The following is a 23,479-nucleotide window of genomic DNA, read 5'->3' as shown; positions in this document are numbered from 1 at the left end:
GTTGTGGTCGTTGTGATGGGGGCCATAATTAATATTATTAAATTACACATGGAATATTCCAGAACTTAGGAAGGAGAGCTCAGGCTGGATCCAAACAGTCATTAAAAGAGCACTTTATGGGAGAAGTTATGGAACCATCCAAAGAAACCAGAGTAAGAAGTGGAAAGTCTGGACCTAGCTGGGTGATCTTGAGCAAGTCATTAATCTCTGTGCACCTCAGTTTTATCAACTGTAAAATAAGAGCAGCAATTGTACCTTACTGCTTTAGTACTTAACTATTATGGTGGTGTTAGGAGGAATAAACAAGTAAAAAAAAAAGATATCTAAACTGGCAGTTACTGTGGATGATACTAATATTGTTGTTATCATCATTGCCTTCGTTAAATAATCTCTGAAAAAAATTCTAGCCCTGGCTGATGTGGCTCAGTGGATTGAGTGCTGGCCTGCGGACCAAAGTGTCACCAGTTCAATTCCCGGTCAGGGCACATGCCTGGGTTGTAGGCCAGGTTCTTAGTGGTTGGGGGTATGTAAGAGGCATCTGATCAATGTCTCTCTTGTACATCTATGTTTCTCTCCCTCTCTGTCTCCCTCCCTTCCCCTCTTTCTAAAAGTAAATAAATTTTTTAAAAAAATTCTAGTAACTACGAGGAGGCCCTTACAGACAAACCCAGGGGAAAGAGCAGGGTAGTAAGCCCTGAAAAGAAGATTCTAAAAGCTCCCACATGTGGTGCATGGCCAACATGCCTGGTTCTACGTGAAGGGCTTCATGTGACCCTCATACATGCAGTAATCTGGGGAAGTGCAAATTGTGACCACCACTGCATAGGCCAGGACAGCAACAGAGGGACATTTAGGTGGTCGCCCTCAGCAAAATGGCCAGGAGGCACAGTTTGAGAGTTCTAGCTGTTCCACGCTCCCTCCAACACCTGCTCTTTTTTGCCTTTTTCAGTGGAGCCATTCTGCTGGGTAATTAGTGATGTTGCACTGAGGTATTATTACATAATAACCGAAGTTGAATGCCTTTTCACATATTTATGGCTCTTTGAATATCTTTGCAAGGTACCTGTGCAAGTCTTTTGTCCATTTTTTAAATTAGGTAGAGTACCTTTTTCTTATTTATTTGATGGAGTTCTTTATATATTCTGAGCACAGATCCTGTATTGAATATACATATGACAAATTCTCTGAATGTAAACTGTCATTTTGCACCTTATAATTTGTCTTTGGATGAGCAAAAGTTTTTAACCTTAATGTATGTCTTTCCTTTGGATAGTGTTTTTTGTATCAAGCTTAGGAAATCCTTACCTACCCCAAAAGTCATGAATAAATGCTGTTTTCTTCTTTAAAAAAGTTAGTTTCATCCTTCACATTTTGACTTAGAATGCATCTGAACATGATTTTTGTGTAAGGCATTAGATATTGGCCAACATTCATTCTCCATTTGGATATCTAATTGACTCATCATCATTTACTGAAAAAAGGTCCTCATTTGTCCAATGCAACTGCAAGTCACCTCTGTCATTAATAAGGTGTCTACATATGTGGGACTCTTTCTGGATACTCTAGTCCCACTGATCTATTTCTTTACTTTTGTGCCAATACCATGCTCTCCAATTACTGCAGCTTTATAACAAATCTTGCTATGTGATAATATAAGTCCTCCAAACTTCTTTCCTTCTGTTTTTTTTTTTTTTTATTATGGTATTGGCTATTGTTGGCCCTATTGGCTATTCTTGGCCCTTTGCATTTCCATATAAATTTAAAAATCACCTTCTCAATTTCTACAAAAATACCTGCTAAGATTTCCTTTAAGATTGACCTAAACCTATAGAGAGAACTAACATCTTTACAATAGTGTAACATTATAACATTTACATTTCTTTGATGTTTCTTGGGTAGGGGTCTTGCATGTCTTTTATTAGACTTGTTACTAGGTACTTGATGTTTTTTGATGTTATCGTAAACAGTGTTTGAAATATTCCTTTTCTAAATGTATGTTGTTGGTAAATAGAAATACCCACTAGACTTCAAGCTCTTAAGTTCTATGATGATTATACCTGTACCTTGCTCATTTTTTCTCTCCATAATGCCCTAGCACACGCTCTTTTAGATATTCTTTCAGAAGAGGCCCTCAATATGTTTGTTGATATACTACAGAAAACAGGAAAGCTGAATGGTTAAGATTTAATATTTTAATGCTACATCTAATCCCAGAGTTTTAGAAGACCAACTAATTCAATCACCTCAGGGATAGTAACAGTTTAATAACTTTCTGATTAGAAATGTAATTTTAGAAATGTTGGAAACTTCAACAACAACAACAACAACAACAACAACAAGAGAAATGTCAACTGCCAAGCATGCCGCTGCCCACAGGGGACCACAGCTGGAGCTGCCGCGCATTTCCTTGGGTCTTCTCCTGTGCTATGGATATTTATATAGTTGAGTTCCTGTTGTATGTCCATTTCCATGTCCATCTGGCTAAAATAAAAGCATTTTTGCTATTGATAAATGTTGCAAACATCCACAACAACTACGTAATCTACATTGAAAGGACAAGCTCAGCAGTTACTCTTCTGTTATGTATTAGAATTCTTAAGTGTTTACATGATCAAAAACATTGTAATCACCATCTTTGTGTGCAAAGCTGTGTCCCTATCTCAGGTAAGTTTCCAAGGACGGAACGATAACTTGGACATGTAACAACAGCAAATTATGGTTTTTCTTTTACAATGATATCAACTGTTACAATAACATTTTCTCTCAAATTCTGTATGTGTATATTTTTATCATCATAATAAAAACTGTTGCAGCCTCCTATTGCCAGGCCTTGTTATGAGTGCCTAAGATGTACGCACTCATTAAACCCTCACACCAACCCTGAGGATTAACACTGTGGAGAGCTGAGACTCTCGGAGGCTAGAACGTGCCCAGGGTCCTCACAAAGGGAACCCAGGCAATCTGCCTCCAGACCCCATGCTTAAAACCATTAGAGTATAGAAAATACAAAGAGTGAAGTAGACAACACTTTTATTAACCAAGCATTTAGATGAAGTTATGAATGCCTAGCATACAAAATTATCAAATAGATAAACACACCAAAGAAGCAATAAAATACATATTAGATGTTAAGGTAAATCCTTAAAACTGACCTTACTCCATTTCTTTGAAAAAGAGCCAGAATTACAACATCTTCAACAGAAGATCTGCAGAATGCAGAATCCCAATATCAGACTCTTGCACATTAACAAACTCTACCTTGTGAGACGAGCTTATGAGTCTGAAATGCCTGGAGACCGAAAAACTACAGCCTTTTGCCAATGTGCAACCAACACACTAAAGGCTCATCACCTAGGACTACAGACTGTAGACAAAAGCCACTTCCACAGACCCTTCTTTCTTAAGAGAATCACTTATTTCACAAGTTAAACCATTACAGTTAATAATATTATGTCCACTTCAGAGACAGACATACTAAGTTCAAGTTTCATACAAGTTTTATGACAAGTATCATAATATGCCTCTTTAGATGCTCCTTTTGGAAAATCCTGAAGCCTTTCTGTGAGCTAGAATGTGAGAAAGGGCGAGGAGTGACAGAGGCCTAGGGTAACTAGAAATCCACTCCCCCAAAGTCCAGTCCCCCAAAATGACTCCCCAAAGTGCACTCCCTCCAAAAAAATAACAATGTCTGGGTCGGGGAGAGGGGTGTACACAGAGCTTGTGTCTGTCTAGCCTGCTCAGCTCTAAGACAGAGAGACTCCCCAGATAATCCCCAGAGCATCTCACTCTGTTTTGAAAACTTCCATTTGGACAGCATCCAGCCTTTTGGCTGGCAGGACAAGGAGAAGCTCCATAGAGCGTGAAATCAGACTAGAGAATTAGAGAAAGGTTATTACAGGCGGTGCTTCTCCTGATGAATCACCCCAAAAGATGTCAAACTGGGCCAGCCAGTGAGACTGCATCTGAGATGCCAGGAGCCAGCAATCACAGCAAGTGTGTAGACAGGGCTTTCAGCCCTACAAAAAGTCACAGTTCCAGCACTGATGCTGTGAGCAAAGTGGCAAGAGCAAGCTGTTGTTAAGAAGAGCCTGGCTAGAACCTGCCTCTTTTGTTCACCCTGCGACAAATACTTGTTGATCACTTACTGTATGCCAGGTCCTGTCCCAGCATATGGCAATTCACAGGTGAACAAGGCACATAGGTCCCTGTCCTCAGGAAGCTTATGTTCACATTGGGAGACAGACAAACAGATAAATAACCAAGTAAGAACATTTCTGATGGCAAACAGACATGCTGAGGAACCCTGGCCAGCTTTCTGGGGATCTAACTCAGGACTGGGATAAAGCTTAAAGAGCCCAGAGCACCTAACAGTGCCCTACATTCTCCCTGTCTTCGAATAACCGCTGATTTTCATTTTCTCTCATTCTCTGTCCACTAGCTTAGGTGGAGCAGATGCCACCCCAGCCCCAAGGAAAGACAAATTAGAGCATTCCACGCCCCTTGCCACAGTTACTAGCTCAGGGATGGGCATGAGACCCCAGGCTGGTCTAACGATACTCGATTCTGGACTTCTGCTGGCAATATTAAAAGGCTCTCTTTTTCCCAGGGACTGCTAAGCTAATACAACATAAGCTTAGAACCTGCTGACAATGACACCAATACCGAAGAAAGCAGAGACAAGAACTGGAAGAAGGCAGAGAGCGATGGCTTCATCTCAACACCTGGACTCAGCCATGCCTTAGCTAGAACAGGCTGTTCAGTAACAGGAGCTCATCAGTTCCATTTGGAGCTTAAAACAATTCTATCTGGGTTTTTGTCACTTGGAACCAAGAATCTTGAGCCACACAAAAAGGTGATCAGAATTAAGGCAACCACACAACACAAGAACAAAAGTTCCATCAGTTGTGAAATGACACAGTTCCTGGTACAGGTGATGTTTCAGTAGCAAGTACACGACTCCATCAGTAAAGGTTTTTTCTCAGTGGTGGGCATCTGTGAGTCAGTGTCAGAGTCTCGCCACGAGTCTTGACAATAAACCACCCCTCATGTGTAGCAAATAACCTCTTATTATTTCAATCTGCCTTAAATAAATCACAAACTTCACTCATTAGACAAAAACCACAGGTATACAAATTTCCAAAAGTAAAACCCTGTTTGCCAGGAAAATTCCTTTCCAGTTTGAAAGCTGGGAATGTTACGAAGAACAATGTGGATCAAAAAACTGTTTCAGGCTCTCTGGACTATCCTCTCAATTTTTTTGTAAATCTCAAACTGATCTTAAACAAAAGTCCATAAAGGGTGGAGGGAGGGTTTCCAAATGCTTTGCATGCCCCGCCCCTGGCAAATTATCAATTCTAAATTCTTTTAAGTATCTTAATCTTTCCACCCATACTGTGCCCTACATCAAAGCAAGAGTGTATTAGGAACTGTCACTTGTCACTGGGAGGGTGATCAATTTGTACAAGTTGCCCAGGACCGCCCCAGTTTTAGCACTGAAAGTCCCATGTCTTGGGAAACCACTCAGTCCCAGGCACATGGGAATGGTTGGTCACCCTATGTGTCAAATGAAGCCCAAGCCTTATTCTACCTCCAGGCTCATATCCCACAACTACCAGCCCCGCATCATGCTGCCCCGCACAGTGACTCCTGATTATTCTTGAAGAATCCACTCTGGTGTAGCCTCCTCCAGAAAACTTCCAAGAAGGTTCCCACAGAACCCAGGGCCTACAGTGATCCTAGTGCATGTCACACTACACAGTCACTGGCTTTATGACGGTCTCTCCCATCACCTTATGAACTTCCTCAGGGAATGAGCTATTCTGTACCCCAAACCCCAGATTTTTACTATCAGTGCGAATGAAGATCGTCACCATCATTGGGGTGGGTACTAGCTGTGTATGGCACTCTTTTCCAAGTCACCTTAGGATTTTCTAAGGCCCATACCAGTAACCAAATCACCAGGTTATACAGGCAGGCTGTAACATGGATTAAGCGGATTGCCTGATCCAGGCCAGGCAGCTCAGGTTTCCAAAAAGCACTCGATTGATGGCCATGCAACCTAAACAACGTACCTGGGCAGTTCCCAGGATACTTCCAAGGAACCTGAGAACCTTTACCATTCCCTGGCTGGCAGGAGAATGAAGATGCCCCACTGGGCAGGGAGACTCAACCAAGTTGAAAGTCTTCCCAAACTGACTTATAAGGAAGTTTTATTCGAAAGACAGTGTCATGCAGTGTCATGAGTGCAAGCACTAAAGTTAAATCCTGGTTTTGACACTTTTCCGCTGTTGTCATCTTGGGGTAAGTGAGTTAACCTCTTTGAACCTTAGTTTCCACTTCTATAACATGGAAACAGTAATAGTTCTTGTAACTCATAGACTAGTGAGGACTAAAGGAAATAGCACACAGGAAGTCCTTAGCAAGTACCCAGCACAGAAAATGTGTTTAATAAATATTAAAGTAATTTAAAAGACCTAGAGCCAGGCAGTTAGGTGAGAGCCTGCAGTAACTGGGTGCTGGCAGGATGCCCAACCAGCCTCCCCTTCCCAGCCGCATCCACCCACGCTCGACATTCCTGAAATCCTCAAGCCTCTCTCCAGTCCAGCTGCCTTCCCATTTAAGAACCCTGCTTCCCTGCATACCCTGCTTCTTGTCCTACGTCTCCTTCCTCCCCGTGTCTTCTCTCACTACCACCCCCTAAACCATTCCTCACAGCATAATGAGCCCTACTGCCTCCCACTCTCGGTGACCCACAGACATTTATTAAATGCATGTTCCGTGCTAGAAAGGGCAAAGCTGAGAATCACAGCACCCCCACCCCTGGCCAAATGAGAAGCCCCCATCTAATTTCCTTCCCATCCAGCCTTTCCATGGGCCAATGTCTTCCTCCTACTGTTTCCCCCTTGCCTCTCCATCCTTCTTTCTTCTATCAGTAATCTTGGGAGCTCCCTCTGTAAATCAGCCTATTTCTTATCACCAAAGGTTTGCCTACTCCCCCAGCCAACTCCCTCCCCCAACTATATTTTCCTCCCCTAAGTTATTCCCTCCTCAAAGGTCTCTATTTTCCATCACCACCACCCCCCCAAAAAAATTCCTAGGCTCTGCATTTCTCCCCAGTTCATTCATTTTTTTATTCACTCTTTAGGTTTAGATATACATTGAGTTCCTACTGTGTACCAGGCACGGTACTAGATTCTGAGATACAACTGTGAGCAAAACAGGCAGTCAGAAAAGTAAAAAAAATAAAAAAAATAAAAAATAAAACCAAATAGGATAGATGCAGCTAGTGGAGATGCACTGAATGAAATCAAGAGAAAAATGGAAAGGAACTGGGGTGGAGGAAGCACTTTAGGTAGTGTGGTCTGGGAAGGCCTGGACTGGGTCTTCCCTACGGGTCACCTACTGTGTAACAGACACTGGATGAATCTCTTCCCACATGTGACATTACTGAATCTTTTCACAATGTTCACAATACCCATTTGCAGATGGGGAACCAGAGGCTCAAATAAGTTAAGTAATTTGTCCAAGGTCACACAGCCATTAAGTGGTGAAATCAGGATATGAATGCACATCTGACTGCTGCACATCTGACTGCTGCGCTCCTGCTTCCCAGGACCCCTTTGCAACCTGTCCTCCGCTACAGCTCTACTTCTGATAGTCCCTCTTAGACACCCCACCCCCTGCCCCCGGAAAATAGTTTGCTTTTAATTACTACCCTTTATTGAGCACCTTTACATGCTCCCATCTTTATGTTTATTCTCTTACTTAACCCTCAAGACAATCTTGGGAAGCAGGTGCTATCACAATATCCGTTTTACAATTGAGAAAACTAAGGTCTAAGTTCTCACACTTAGATTCGAACCCAACTTTGTTTGACTTTCAGGATGCAGACCTCCGACCTCTAAGCTGTCCGGTTTAAGAAGCACCACCCCGGGAAGCTTGCTGCCCAAGATCTGCCCTCGGCAAGAACAAAGTCTGTGTCCGTAAACTGAAATCTCATCCCTTACTTTACAGATGGGGATACTGAGACTCTGAGAAGCTAAGCGACTTGCCCAAGGTCACACAGCGAGGAGCGACGGGGTCAGGGTTCGAACCCAGGCGCCCTGACTCCAGAGTCCTCGCTCTTAACCACTACACAGCCTTTCCCGAGAGCCTCTCCGCCCTCCACCTCCGCTCTCATACCTCCCCACGACCCTGTCTCGGGGCTGTGCGCCCCTATCCCAATACCCAGCCCCAAGGCCTCCCACCTCCGCCCCCAACACACTCACTTGAGGTGGTCCAAGGAGTGGATGTTGCGGGAAGACTTGCCATGGCCCCCGCCCACCCAGCTCCGCGAGCGGCCAAACATGTCGGCGGCCCCGGCCCGTCGCTCGCCTTACGATCTCATGCCCCAGCGGCCCAGCGACCGTGAGCCCGCGGCAGCAGTACAAGCCGCGGAGATGGTGAAGGGACCGCCAACCACCTTCTTCCCCGGCCCACAGCCCCGCACTGACATTCAGCCGGAACCGGCCGTTCGACCGTCGCGCTTTACGGCCGCCACCAAGAGGAATGCTGGGAAATGCAGTTCGCCCACGAGGCCCCAATAGAGTGGACTGTGAACCTACTGCAAGGGCTAGCGTGCATTCCACTACTGCGGGCCTGCGAACCTTGAGAAGAGGTGGAGCGAGAGGAGGAGAGTGTGCCGGGTGGGCGGGGACGGGGAATCTGCGCTGAACCCTGAGAAAGGAAATCGGGGAAATAGGTTGAATAAAAGTAATAGTAGTATTAACAATTATTGTCTTATGATATGAATAAGAGTAGCTGTTGCATAGCGTATACCATGCGCCACCATCCTAAGCGCTTACATATGTGTAGTTATTTAATTCTAACACCCCTACGAGGTGGGTACTATTATTATTCATTCCCATTTACTGTCAAGGAAATTGAATCACAGAGGTGTTGACTTGCCCAAGGTCATGCAGCTAATAAGTGACAAAACTAGGGTTCAAACCCAGGCACCCTTATTTTTATCCTCCAATAAACTATCAAATCCATAATCGCCTTCTTTGTCTTCACAGCCTTTTTCTTTTGCTACTTCAGTTAATATACATATCAAAAGGTCCTCTAGCAGCAGTGTACCACAACTGAACATTCTGTACTTTCAGAGGACTTCTCTGGTCTTCACCCAAAATCCATTTCCAAAACTACCGCATTTTAAAAAATGGAAACACTCAACTTCCTATGAGCCAAGAATATGTATCTAAATTTATCTTCTGGATAAGTAGTAAGACGCTCTGTGGAGGTAAGATGACTCTGTTCAACATTCATTCATTCATTTCTACACCTCATAGTCATCTAAGACCTATTTTGTACAATCTACTGTGCTCAGGGCAGAATTGGACCAGGGGCCAATGTCTTCCCCAATGCCTAGCACAAGGCTTAGTGCTAATAGGTGTTCAACAAATATTGGCAGTGTGAATGAATAAATGAAGGTTGTTTCACCTTCTGCAGTCGGAGAAATGGAGACCAGCGGAAGGTTAATGGTTTGCTCTGTAATTTATCTAAAGGGGTAAGAGGCGGTCATGGAGGAAGAAGGGCAGGTTCTTTCCTCCAGACACAGGCGGGCGGATCAGCTTCCAGGGTCCCTCTGTTTCTCTAGCCCTTGGTTTTCTCATCTGTAAAAAGGGGAAAACATATTACATTGCCCTGTCTGGTTCCAAGTGAGCAATGCATGTAAAGCACCCAGCTCAGTGTGCCTGAGATTTGAAGTTTTATTGAACTGCCTTGGAACGCCCTGTGGGCAGGATGTCTCCTGAAGGATGTACTAGTGTTCCCCATTAGAAAGGGATTCACTTTTCTGTGTACTTCTTGGTTGAATGTTCAACCATGTGCATTATTATTGGTTTTAAACATGGCTTACAAAGTACAAAGAAGCAAGAAGCAACCCTACTGACTAAAGGTCTGAACCTGCCTGGAAATTTCTTTTTTCAGGTATCCCTATGATGCAGAACCCTCGCCCAGAGGCGACCTTCAAGCAGCCAGAATTTGGAAGTGAAGGGGGCACTGGTTCATCATCCCCACCATGAAAAATTGACAATTGGGGGGGAAAAGTCCAAGATTTTCACTGTTAAAGTGCACCATCCCTCTCCTACCCCGCCTCTTTTCTCATCTGGTAAACTGAGTCCCCAGAAGGGGTGGCGTCATATTTAAGTCTAGCAAGTCGCAGAAGGAGCTCGTGATTTTCTTCAGTTTTTGTCGCCTTGGGATACATCTAGGTTTGAATTGTGCTGGGTTTTTTCCACTCCCCTACTCCGCGGGTATTCGCAGAGCGAATTGGAATTGAGATCAGGGCGGAGTCCAGAACCGGTACAGCGACTCAGAGGCCAGTGCCCCGTCGGGAGGGAGCTAAGAAGTAACCGCCCCCAAGACGGCTGGGGCCAATGAACGTGGGTGCCCTGAAGGCCAATGAGCGCGGGCCCGGGGCGATCAGCCAATGAGCGCCGGGTCACTCCGGAGGCGGATCTCGGAACGCTACCAGCAGGACGACGCGGCAGCTGCAGTCATGGGCGCTGAGCCTGCGGCGGCGCAAATGGGGCTCGAGGAACTGCCGGGCCGACCTGGAGAAGCTGTCCCCGGGACCGGCTCTGGACGCTGAGCCGCGGTGGGGGTCCCCGCCGGCGCTGCGAGGGCCCGTGACTGAGAGCGGGCGCATCGGAGGAGCGGGACAACCACTTTAGGGGGGCCCGCCACTCATCTCCAGGCGTCACCGCGGGGGCCCAGCGCCGCCTCGGTGGAGCCCAGGGAGACCCTGGATGGCTGAGCTGCCCCCTCGCTGGCCGCCCGGGCGCTACAGCGGCTGAGCTCGCTGGGATCCCCGGGCCGCTGCCGCCCTCGCGGTCCCCTGCATGCTCGGCGCCCGGGTCGCAGCCCACCTGGACGCGCTGGGCCCTCTGGTCCCCTACGTGCCACCGCCACTGCTGCCCTCTATGTTCTACGTGGGCCTGTTCTTCGTCAATGTGCTGATCCTATACTACGCCTTCCTTATGGAGTACATTGTCCTCAACGTGGGCCTCGTCTTCCTTCCCGAAGATATGGACCAGGCACTTGTGGACCTCGGTGTGCTCTCTGACCCCGGCTCGGGCCTCTACGACGCCGACTCGGAGCTCGACGTCTTAGATGGTTACTTGGAGTAGGTCTCGGTCCTCCCACCTCCTCATACCCACCCTTTAGGACCTGCAACCTTCCGCCCGGACCAGCCGCCCAGATCATGCCGCCGCTGCTGGTTGAGGGCACTGCCTGGCCAGGGATGGGACCTTCAGGACGGGGCCCTTTCCGGCCTCCGAGGCCTGTAAGTACCCTCTCTGTGGGGGACAAGGACTGGTTGGGGCACTGGTGTGGAAGAGGAGGCATCTCCAAGCAGGACACGCACCTCCCTGAGGCTTCTGATTAATTCCCTTATCCACCTCCTCCAGATGTATTTGGATGCCAGGAATAGCTGGAGTCCTCTTGGGCCCTTGGTTGGAGTTGAAAAGCTTCCCCTAAGGAAGGTGACAGCTGTTAAGGAGGGGAAGGGAGGCAGGGCCTAAGTAGCCTTTGGATTAGCCAAGGTAACAACTTCCACAGCTTGTGGGGGGAAAACAAAAAAACAAAACAAAACAAAAAACCCTTTGTACCCAAATCCATTTGAGGCAGAGCTATCAGCTCCTCCCCCTATCCTCAGCCTGGCTTGATGATGACCTTCGTTGTTTGGGGATTCATTCGTCCTGGAAGGATGAAGACTAGGAGTGTCACAAAATGTAGGGAGCCAGGCACTGATCACCCTTGGGGACTGAGAGCGAGGGCTCCTGGCCAGGGTCGTAAGAGGAGAAACCTTTTTCAGCAAAGAACCTTGTACTTCCTTTGGCCTTGGGTTTGCTGCTGTTTTGGAGTCAGGTTTCAGGGTGCCCCGACTCAGCAATTCTGCAGTTGGAATCTGCAGGGGCTGCCAGTTTCACAGGCTGCCTTCATAGCAGCAGGGGGCTGGTGCTGGGGCTGGTGCTGGGGCTGGCATTGCCTGCAGTATGTGCAAGGCCTCAAGGGACTCTTGGCCCGCAGAAGAAACCATAGGATCACTGCACTGAGGTGTCAAAGCTTGTCTCTGGGCTGCAACCAGGAAGCTGTGTCCAGCCCCATCTGTGTGTTGGTGGGAGAGAAATGAAAATCCAGAAAGGAGAAAGACTTGGCCAAAGTACCACATCAAGAGAGAGAGGCTAAATAAATAAATAAAAGAAAACAAACACACAGAAAAAGAAAGAGAAAGAAGGAAGACAGGCAGTTGGGAGAGATACGGGCAGACTCTTGGGTCAGGTGAGGGTTCACAGGGCATGTGGGAACTCCTTGGCTGGAGCCCCTCAGCTGGCCAGTGTTCATGTGTCACTAGGCACAGGGCCTGAATGCCAGTGGAAGGCGGATGCTGAGGCGTTGGGCAAGGGCTTCTTTTGGAAAACAGACACTAATGCCACTCATCCCAAGCAGGCTGAATTAACACCTCCCCTCTGCTGCCTTTCTAAGCCAAGATGACCATAGAGGGTGATTCAAGGTGGGGTCGGCCCTACTGCCAGTAGTGCTGGGGGCCTGGGGGTCCCCTGAGGGATTAAGAGTGCGAGTTCTTTGAAGAAAGCTTCATTTGAGCTACTCCATGTAACTATCCAGTCAGCCTGCCTTCCATCCATCCATCTGTTCTTTTATTGAACAAAAGTTTACCGAGTACCTACTGTGCATGGTGGACGAACACAGTGAACAAGACAGACTTAGTCCCCGCTTTCTTGGCACTTGGTGAGAAAGACAAGGAGGTTTGCAAACTAGATAATCAGATTTTTTTTTTTTTTTGAGAATTATGAAGGCAGGTGAGGACATGCATGTTCCTATTGTGTTCGCTGCTGTTTCCTCAACACTTAGAATAGCACCTAACATCTAGTAAGAGCTCAATAAATGTCTATTGAATAAGTGACACAGAAGAATAGAGATGGGCTGATTCAGATAGGGAGGTTAGCATCTCCCCGTCTGAGGAGATGACACATTTGAGCTGAACCTTCACTTGACAGAAGGTCTTCTCCAGACATGAAGACCTGGAGAAGAGCAATCCAGGCAGAGGACTGCTAGTGCCAAGACTGTTGGGTAGAAGAGAATTGGTTCTTCCCTCAACTGAAAGGAGGCTATTGTGGCTGGAGAGCAGCCCCAGGAGAGGACAGTGGGGTGGGTGGGGGCCACAGCCCTGAGCAGTGGGAAACCATCAGCAAGTTTTATTTAGGCAGGGGATGATGGCTTTGGTGATTGTGGGCAGGACGAGCTACAGGGGCAGGTGTGGAAGAAGGGAAGCCCGTTAGGAACTGTTCAGTTGTACGGGTCAGAGGTGACCAAGGCTTGGATGAGGCAAGGTTGGTAAAGATGGAGAAACACGAACAGACGAAGAACACCTTTTCAATGTAGAACCTATGGAATCCATTCAAAACCTAGAGTGAGAGTTGATCATCTACCATGTCTGGTTCCAGGCCTTTTTTGTATTCACTTATACAGTCATTCAACAAATGTTAGTCCTGCCTACTCTTCTGCCAGGCCCTATGCTAGGCTTTGGTGATCTCAAGATGAATCCCTGTCCCCAAGCCAAGCGCTTGACTTTCAGACAGTGTAACTCGGTGAAGACTGTCTTATTTTATCTCTTCACCACATCAACAGAAACACTCCCTCTTCCAAGTGAAAACATTGGCATACTCTGAATCAAAAACAAAGCCCGAATGCTTTGACATACTTTGCATCAAATGCTCTTTGAGCAGAAACACAGGAAGTGTGTCTCAGGGACAACCTGGCAAAGCTTTCACAATGACAGGGCTGGACCCTGGGAAGTAGGGAGGTCTGGGCCTGTGGGAAATACTTGTGTCTGGAGAAATAGTGGAAGCCACGCACAGCATTACTTCTCCCCTACTCCCAGATCCAAAAACCAAGGTGGTTTTGGCCCCAAGGATTAGGGAAGCCTAGACTTGGGTGGGGAGGGGCGGGTAGAAGCAGGAAAAGCCTTTGGGAAAGGTCAAAGATGATCTGACTGCGCCTCTTCTCCAGGCCCCTTTACCTAAGCAGAGGAACGCCAGTGGTCAGATCTTGCTCTTTCCTGCTCATCCTCACGTCGACACAGTCTCATGAAACATTGACTAAGGGTGAGGGTATGCCAGGCAGTGGGGATGAGGGTGGATATCAATATCAAGAGATGCACTCACTCTTGCTCCCTCTCTCTTTTGTCTTATGTGTGTACTCACATAATTCAGTCCTCAAACATTTGTTGAGAACTTATTAAGGAGACAGTGTTAGCATTAAATCCCCTGATTCTGACGCCCTAATTTTGAATTTTAATCCTAACTGTGACCTTGGGGATGCCATTTACCTCCTTGTGTGTCAGATTCCTCTTCTATAAAGCAGAAATAATGAAAATCTACCTCCTCGTGAGCATTAAATGAAATATATGTAAAGGTCTTAGACCTTCCTGTGTATAGTAGGAGATATAGTAAAATTGACCACTATTATCATTAACAGATGTAACAAAGTGTATACACTCAGTCCCTTATGAGTGTATAAACCTGCACATTGATATTCATATCCCATGATGAGCAAAAGAGGACTGGCTGGCTGTGTGAGGGTAGATGCAGGTCCAGACTACTGGGACAGACTTCTCACTCTGCCTTCAAGGCCTAGGCCCCTTGGGTGACCTTGCACATTGCACTGTGGCCTCTAAAGGCCACCAGCTCTGGAGCTCTGGAGCTCTGTAGAGCCGCAGCTCTGTGGTTTTCCTAGAGTCTTAATCATTGCCCAGGAGCAGGGAGTGGGAAGTCAGGAGGTCCCTCCTTCCCAGGAGAAAGGGTCACTTTGGCTATCCTGGGAGCTGGGAAGCGTCCTCACGTCCTACCAGTTCTGATGTGGAGGCAGCATAGCTGGATTGGATTGTCCCAGTTCCTGATGAAAGCTGATGATGCCTGCCAGCCTCTCTTGGCATAGAGGTAGAGCTGTGGGAGAGGAGCCTCACTGCGCAGGGAATGGAGAGACTGAAGAATGTATCTGCCAGAGTCAGCGCAGCCTGGCAGAGCTCAGATTTGGAGCTAAGGATAACCAGACCCAGCGGTCAACTTATTACAGGGTTTCCCAGGCTTCAATCTCTTGACTGGGTGCTACAGTTACTCCTTCCTCATCTAACCATCCTGCTCCCTCATGCCAATCTCCAGCCTGTGCCATCAGCAGAACACACAGGAAGCCGGACACACCACTGCTGTGCTCAGAAACCCAGTCCTTTTTGGGGACGTGGGCACAATAGATTCAGGTCCTGGGAGATATCCCAGGCAACTGGTGGAGCTCCAGGCAGGGCTTTGGTCTGATGAGGAAACCAGGTGGGAAGTTGTGACTGTCCGTCAGGCAAGAGACAGGCAATGACGCAGGGAGGCATGTATATCCCCCTAGGCCCACTGACTCACCAGCTCTGCCCTGACATGAGGCTGACCTGGAAGGGCGCTGTCCATAGGGTGCATCAGTTCTGGCTGACCCTTTGGACAGGAGCAGACCCCAATATGTGTCTCAAGGCAGCTAAGATGCCAGAGGTCCACTCCTTTGGCTCTGAGTGATGTGAATGAGACTTTGTCCAAGGTACACTCTCACAGGCCTTGTGTCTATTTTGTTGAACTAAGAAATTAAGGGCTCCTCTCAACTTGACCATTCGTATTCCTGGCTAATCTGCTAACTTTCCCTCCTTGACTTCTGGAAGCTTAAGTTTGTTTTTTGGGAAACCAAAGTCACAATAAAAGGGACAAGCATCATTATCCCTATCTCACAAATAAAGAAACTGAGGGCCAGAAAGGGGGAATGAGGGCCAAGGGAACAAAGCTGAGCCTCCCCAGTGTTGGGAGTGTGTGGGGTGTGGGGGCAGGGGGCGGGGCCTCAGGGAGAGGCTCTGACCCTTGTCCTTGGAGTGCTTCTCCCGGCTCTGCCAGGCCTGCCTCATGCACTCTTACTCCTTTTTTTCAGAGTTTTTTAAAAAAACAAAACTTGATATTTACAATTATACACGTCTTAAGAAGAGTACAAAGAATTTCCATGCACTCGCCACCGAAATTCACCAATTGTACTGATTAACATGTTGCCACAATTGGTCGTGTATGCAACATGCTCTGTGTATGTATGTGTATATGTACCCATACATAAGTGTATTATTATTTTTCTGAACCATTTGAAAACAGATTGCAGATATTATGGTCCTTTACTCCTAAATATTTCAGTGTGAATATCATTAGAACAAGGACCTTCACTTATATCCATAGTACAATTGTCAAATCAGCGAATTTAACACTGATACAATCTTAGAATCTAATTTATGACTTTACTCAAATTTCATCAATTGCTCCAATAGTGTCCTTTCACAAGAAAAAGGGGGTAGAGTTGAGGTACAGGGTCCAATCCCAGATCAGCCCTTTGCATAAGCTGTCCTGTCTCTTGTGCCCTCAGTCTGGAACAGCTCTGCAGTCTGTCTTTATCTTTCATGACATTTGTGAATACAAGTCTGGTATTTTGTAGACTGTCTCCATTTGGGTTTGTCTGATGCTTACTCTTCAGATGAGATTCGGATGAAGCATTTTTGGCAGGAACACGACCGGGAAGTGAGTGCATGTTTTTCTGAGTGCATCATATCAGACAACACGTGACACCTTTCCTGCCCCATTACTGGTGATTTTAACTTTGATCGCTTGGCTAAGGTGATGCCTGCCAGTTCTCTCCACTATCAAATTCTTATTTCTCCCTTTATAGTTTATAGTTTGTGAGTAAGTCCACTAGTTTTAGTGCTTCATTTTTTAAAGTATATTTTTCATGTGAAAATTTTTTAAAGAATGTTTATGTTGCACTGCCTGCTGTGGCTCAGTTGGTTGGCGCTCTGTCCCGTACACCAAAAGATTATAGGTTTGATTCCAAGTCAGGGCACATGCCTGGGTTGCAGGTTTGAACTCTGGTCAAGGCGCATATGAGAGGTAACCAATTGATGTTTCTCTCTTTCTCCGCACCCCCACCCCCCGCCTTCTAAAAGCAATGAAAAAATGCCCTTGGATGAGTATTTTGAAAAAAAAATGTTTGTCACTCAAAGGAAGAAACCTGCGTCACTTGGTATGAATTAAAGCAGCAAGTGTCAAAGTCATTAACTTCTAGACAAATGCTAAAAAGCCTGCCAAACGTTAAGGGCCTCTGCTCTGCTTTTTGTTAAAAAGGCAGATTAGCAACTGGCAGGTGATAAAGATACTCTACCACCAGAGTGGAAATTTCTCCTCAAAGTAATCATACAGATTGACCGAGTACCAGAATGAATTGCTTGCTTTGTGGGACTCGGTGTTATTTAAGGCCATCTCCATATATTCCCTAAAATTGTGACTTAGAGTCTTTGTAGTCAAATTTGGGTTTAAATCCCAGCTCCACCAACACCTTGGGCAAGTGACTTCTCCTCCTTGGGCCTCAGTTTCCTTCTCTGTAAACTGGGGATGATAATATCTGCTGAAGGGCTTGTGCACAGTAGATGAGCTGGTGAAGGAAGGATGCATAGTTGGTTCTTAATAAATGACGCTGTCAGTGTTGATGGTGTGTCAGACCCAGAGGGGGCTTAGTCCAGGAAATCTCCTCCTTTCCTTGGCTCCCTTGCTCTTCTCGGGGGCCAGTTACCAAGGAGGGTGTGTCTATGTGGGCAACCTTTGTACCAGCCCAAGGCCGATGATAATTGGTGCCCTTAACCCTCATCCCTTGCCCTAAGCCTGGGGGTGGCTGGGAGCTGGTTCTCATTCCAGTCACCTCTGGAAGGGACAGGCTTCATTCCTGGGATTCCTTCCTGGCAGGGGACTGTAGCTGGTTGGTTAAAAATAACCGCCTCTCCTACATCTCCATAGCTTCGCCTGAGCGTCACCCCACCAAACGGGCAGGGCAGGGCAGGGCTTATTATCTCTATTATGCAGGGAAGGACACTGAGGCTTGGGAAGATCAGTGACTCACCCCAGCTGCCCAGCTATCGGGTGGCTGAGTTGGGCCTCCCAGTCACACTTCCAGTGCTTCCCAGTGAGGCTGGCTGTCGGGCATCCCAGGAAGCAGTGAATGCGCTAAAGCAGAGCGCCACCCACCTCTCAGCGCTCTGCCACCTCTATGGCACTTGCCTCGTTTCCCTTTTGATTAGAGAAACCAGGCCCAGGCTTGCCTTTGCAGGCCAGGGGTATCTAGCTAGAATTCATAGGTTCATTTCCTTCGTGTTTGTTTTTAACATTGCCTTATGTTTGTGACAAATGATACCATTTTTCATTCATGATAATGGCGTAAAGGTTCCTTTTAAAAATTTGGAGTTAAAAAAAAAAAAGAGGTGTGTTGATTGAAAACGCTAAATAAAAAGCGGTACAGGTGGTTCTTGGATGTGGCAGGACTTAACAAAGGTGTTGCAAATGCTGCCTTACAGAAGGCCTCATGGAATCTTCACCAGCCGAATGGAAACATGTTCTGGATGCACAGAACCCATGGCTGATGAGCATCAGTAGCTGACATGTGAACAAGAATCCACATTTGAGAACCTGGTCTGTGTTTCCCCAGAACACTGGCTTTCATCGGAGACCTGACCCAGGCAGACAGGCAGCTTCTCCTTTCTCGTCCCCTTCTGGCCACATACTTGTCACCTAGACAAGGTGGAGGCCCTCCTGCTGCACAGCCTATCACAGAGGCCACAGTAGAAACACGGGGCAAATATATCTGGATGTCTGTGGTGACATTGCCACTTTAATTGATCGTTTGGTATGTGGGCAAAGAGGAACAAGTAATGGGTTTCCAGCAGGTGAGGTCTCTGCAGGAGGAAAAGGGCCGCTCCACGGAGGAGGCCCCCTGCTTGGTGTGTTTTCTAGCTGGGAGCAGGTGAGGACAAGGAGGAGAGGAGCCAGCATGAACCCATGCCCACTGTGTGCCAGGTATGCCAGGCAGTCCACCCACGCAATTTCATGTAATCCTCACAGCAAACAGCCCAATGAGGGAGGCATTGTTGTTTTCCTTTCAGATAAGGGAACAGGCCCAGAGAGATTAGGTGACTTGCCTGAGGTCACACAGCCAGCAAAGGACAGCTACAAGTACCCAAACAGGCCAGTTCCAGGCCTTGCCCTGGCTCCCCCAGGGAAATAGGACAGTGGGACATCTGAACTATAAAAAAGGACCCCCTCTCAGCAAGTCCAGAGCATCACCCCACCAGCACTCTTAAGATATATGGGCCATTTTCTCACTGAAGTCTAGTCCTCTGCAGAGGCATCAAGCTGGGACATTGCTGCTTAAAATGGATTAAGTGCCCAATGGTCATTCTAATGACAAGCCAGCTGCTCACTCCCTCTGTCCAGCTCTGGAATGGCCTAGAATGAAGTTACAGTTGCAGAAAGAAAGGGAAAAAGCCAATTGCTAATGAATTGTATCATATTCTAATGATGTTAGACACTTCCTTGGATTCTATAAGCTGCAGCCCCAGGATGCGTTTCAGCCAGGGCCTTTGATGCCGTGGAGGAGAGAAATGAACCTAAGATGCTGAGGGGAATTCAGACTTTGGGGTCAGACCACAGAGGCTGCAATCCTGGCTCTGCTGTGTGGCCTTGCACAATTTACTTAGAACCTCTCTGAGCCCCATTTGAAATTCAGGGATGATGGTCCTCCTTGCTCCCCCCGCCCCTCCCTGGGTTGTTTTGAGGGATGAGTTAAAGTAGATACTATAAGGTGAATATAAAGTGCTTGATCAATGTCAGCTGTTCTTATTCTGGGGTTTGCTGTGAGACCAAACTTGCAAGTCAGAGGAACAAGAGGATTGGTCTTTAACAGCCGCGGTGAGTGGCCCAGATAAGAGGTCCTAGGACGCCGTCTAGCCATGGATAGAGACCTGGAACGAAGGTCTCTGTGCTCACCCTGCTGTGTGACTTAGGGCAGGCAGGTCACTCCCCTCTCTGGGCTCCTTCATTCTCTGGCGTGAGTGGGACCTACTTGGATCAAGAGCTCCCAAACCTCACACGAGACCATCAACAATTTTTGTCCTATCGACCTATTGCCTGCACTATTATTTATGTAGTTGTTTTCTTTAAACTGGCTCCCTAAATATTTCAAGTGGAATTAATGTACTGGGAAGAAAGGAACTTTATATTATACTCTCAGAAATGCACGTTGACATCACTTGCTATAAATAGAAAGTGACCTTAGAGATCAACACCATGAAAACAGAAGAGCTAGTGAATTCCTTCTGCAACTGGCACCTACAAGGCCCTGAGCCTGTCCATCCGGAGGTTAGCCTGACTGACATGCATCCGGGACTTGATGCTGTTTGGTGTTGCAAGGACTGGGAAAGGAGTGAGTTCCATGGGGTGATTCTGTGTCACCTAACACCCCTTTCCCCAGAAGTCTGATCGGGGCTCAAGTATGATCCCCTGCCCTGGAGATGGCTTCAGTGAGCCCCAGTGAGGGTGAGTCTGAAGAAAGAATTCTGCTCCAGGTCTGTGGACACCAGGGTTCTCAGGAGCACCACCACTGATCCCCCAGGAACCCCAGAGGTTACCTGGAGGAGGGAGGTCAGCAGAAGGGGGACCCGTGAACCCCTCTCTGGAGGGCTGAGCTCTCCAGTGCCCTCTAGCTGTGGCCCCAGCTCCCCCTCCTGCCTGCCAGGTCTAGTGGGAGGTGGGATGGGACCAGAGGATCCCAGGACTTACCTACCGGTATGTCATTAGCGGAAGTGGCGAAAGTCTGAGCAGTGGAAGGACGAGTTCCTAGCTGGCCTTTAGGAGATAAATCTGGCAGAGGACACAAGAAACTCTAACAATTTGGCTTCTGCTAACCTCTTCCCCCCACCCCATGCCCAGTTACAGGAGGTTCCAGGACCTGCTGTGCCTGGTCACCTGCCCTCCACCAGGCATGCCTCCCCCCCGCAATATTTTATTTTTACAGAGAGGGGAAGGGAGGGAGAAAAAGAGGGAGAGAAACATTGATTGGTTGCTTCTCTTATGTGCTCTGGCTAGAGACCTACCCCACAACCGAGGCTTGTGCCCAGACCAGGAATTGAACCGGCAACCTTTTGCTTTACTGGACGACACCCAACCAACTCAGCCACACTGGGCTGGGCCCAGGCACATGTTTTGTGCACAGCCTTCCCCATACTCTGAGCTCCAGGCATTCCCTGTGCATCCTCCTATTGTCGGGTATACTACCTTGGGCTGAAATTGCCCACTGTAGTGTGTGTCAGAGGCAGGATCTGCACTCTTCGTGGGGTCCCTGAGCCCAGCGCAGGACCTGGCACACAGGTGATACGAGATTTTTGTAGTATTTAAGATCTCCAGTGGGACAAAGCCCTGGAGAGGTAGGCATTATTATACCCTCTCTTAGTGTCTCCACCTGTAAAATGGAAGCGTAATAGTATGTTAAATCCTGAGGTTGTTAGGAGGGTGGAATGAAATCACCTGTGTAAGGCTCCATCTCAGGTGTGCTGGGAGCAGACTCTGGGATAAAGACTCAAGTGCAAGTTGTTTATTTGGGAGACGATCCTAGAACTACTGGCAGCTTCCACCTGCAGGAGACGCACGGTTCTCAGTGGAAGCAGTTCCACCCCTTTGGGTGGTCTTTGGAAATGGAGTGAGGACGCGTTTTTAGTTGTCACTGTACCTGGTATGCTGCTAGCAGTTAGTGGTCAGTGGCCAAGGACACTGCTAACATCCTGTAGTTCTGAGAACACACCTCCAACCTTGGAAAATCATCCCTCAAATGTCAATAGTGCCCTGATGAACACGACATGTTGGGTGTTTAACAGAAGGTTTATGTGATGCTTGATGATGTTTACAGAAGGAATAGTTTGAGCTGGCAAAGATAAGCCTCAAAAGTAGGAGTATGAGACATTTCATACTGGCACCAGCTGGGCAAAGAGAGAGAAAGGCATAGGGAGTGGGGACCTGCGAGGGGCCTGGCAGTGGGGATGATGCCATGTCCTGGGAGGAAGAGCCAAATGGGGTTGCTGAGTAGCTTGGCTGTGGCCCAGGCTTCCTGTAGGCTACGAAGCATTTTCAGGCCAGGTGGGAGGTGATGCCAAGTGCCGCCCACTACCCAGAGCTTGCTCAGTTGCCCTGGAGCCCAAGTCAGCTGGCGGACCCTTGAGCGACTCCTGCACCAGCTGCCAGGAATCCCCTCCCCTCCTTCCCAATAATGAACAGTCCTTCCTCTCATGTAAAATTACACTGGTTCTTTAGCCCAGGATCCTTAGAAATCAGGCAAATTCATTAGAGGGAGTTTTTAATAAAAGTTGTTGGAAAACATCCCTGGCCTGTGTCTGGGGCTTCTGGTGGTTCCGTGACTGGGAGGGATAGAAGGAGGACTCCCCCGCCCGGCCCGAGCCTCCTGAGGCCTGGTGGACGGATCCAGATCCCTACCGAATAGGTGGCAGTAGGTGCTTCCATGCTGGTGATGCTTTTTTTTTTCTCTCTTGTTAGGCCTGTTCCCTCCAAAAGTTCTGTGCGAACAGAGAGGTTTCCGTTCAGACACAGCATGGTGGGATGGAGAGGCTGAGACTGAATGACGAGGCTGGGAAGACATTTGTCCCCTTCCCCAAAGGGAAAAGTTGGGGGTGTCCGAAGACCTTACTTGCCTGCAGCATTGCACAAATGGCCTTGCCTTGGCTTCTGACCTTTCGCAATTGCGATGGATGTTTACAGGAACCCAGCCAGCGTATGCCTCCCTGCTCTTTACCTCCGACTGCACCTGCTTCCCCCACTTAACTTTCAAGACAACACTTCTAACTGCGGACACAGACACAAAAACGACGGTCAACTCCAGCTAATGCCTGTGGAGCCCTGAGCCCGACTGGGTTTGGCCCAAGCTGATCTTAGATACAGCGACTATTTCAGGGAGAGACTCTGGAGGAAGAGGCGAGGAATGTGTCCGGGGCTAAGGGCAGGGTTTTGACTTATTCATTTCAAGTTGCTTCTTCATCAAGTTGCCAGAACTGATCCATCGTGGCAGGAGAAGGCCATATTGCTCCTCTGGCCAGAAATATTTTTAGAAAATATGAGTGGTATGAATACTGGACTTTGATATACCTGTAAAAGCAATACTTAGGAGGCTGATTTCTTTCAATTAAAAAAAAAATGTATGCAACTCAGCACCTGGAGACCTGCTTTTTCTCTTCTCTTTTCTTTTTTTCAGATTTGAGAAAGGAATCCATAAGCAGAAAACCTCATGGTTGACATAGGGCGGAAGTGTCAGGGCCTCCCAAGTTGGAGATCCAGCCAGGTATCGAGAGTATAGTCAAACTAGACTGGTGTGGGAGGCTGCGACCAGTCCCCTCCCTGCTACCACAAGCCTCACATACCAGGGCCAGCCTTTGGGGTGTGGTGGCAAAGTCTTGGTGGCCAAGCTGGAAATTGGGTCCAAGTCCCAGAGAAATCAGAGGTGTGGTATTACCACCCTCCCTTCCACACTG

General features: G+C 47.6%; 2 protein-coding genes across 5 annotated transcripts in view; one reads left to right on the top strand and one right to left on the bottom strand.

Annotated features, from left to right (window-relative positions):
• Nucleotides 1–8,500, bottom strand: part of CLEC16A (C-type lectin domain containing 16A) — a 212,605-nt gene extending 204,105 nt beyond the window's left edge. For all 4 annotated transcript variants that reach the window (XM_054589574.1, XM_054589577.1, XM_054589576.1 and 1 more), the window contains exon 1: nucleotides 8,268–8,500. In XM_054589574.1, the coding sequence (XP_054445549.1) occupies nucleotides 8,268–8,347 (80 nt within the window). In that variant the 5' untranslated portion in view covers nucleotides 8,348–8,500. The remainder of the gene's footprint in view (nucleotides 1–8,267) is intronic.
• Nucleotides 8,501–10,509: 2,009 nt separating this feature from the next.
• On the top strand, nucleotides 10,510–23,149 carry DEXI (Dexi homolog). Its single transcript, XM_054589579.1, has 2 exons — nucleotides 10,510–11,326; nucleotides 22,491–23,149. The coding sequence occupies exon 1, from the start codon at nucleotides 10,884–10,886 to the stop codon at nucleotides 11,169–11,171; it is 288 nt and encodes a 95-aa protein (XP_054445554.1). The 5' UTR covers nucleotides 10,510–10,883; the 3' UTR covers nucleotides 11,172–11,326; nucleotides 22,491–23,149.
• The last annotated feature ends 330 nt before the right edge of the window (nucleotides 23,150–23,479 follow it).

Source organism: Pteronotus mesoamericanus, unplaced genomic scaffold (genome assembly GCF_021234165.1).
Source record: "Pteronotus mesoamericanus isolate MK-2021 breed Mesoamerican mustached bat unplaced genomic scaffold, CSHL_Meso_final scaffold_167, whole genome shotgun sequence".
NCBI classification, from domain to species: domain Eukaryota; kingdom Metazoa; phylum Chordata; class Mammalia; order Chiroptera; family Mormoopidae; genus Pteronotus; species Pteronotus mesoamericanus.
The sequence above is the reverse complement of the archived record's forward strand: the minus strand, read 5'-3'. Positions and strand labels throughout refer to the sequence as shown.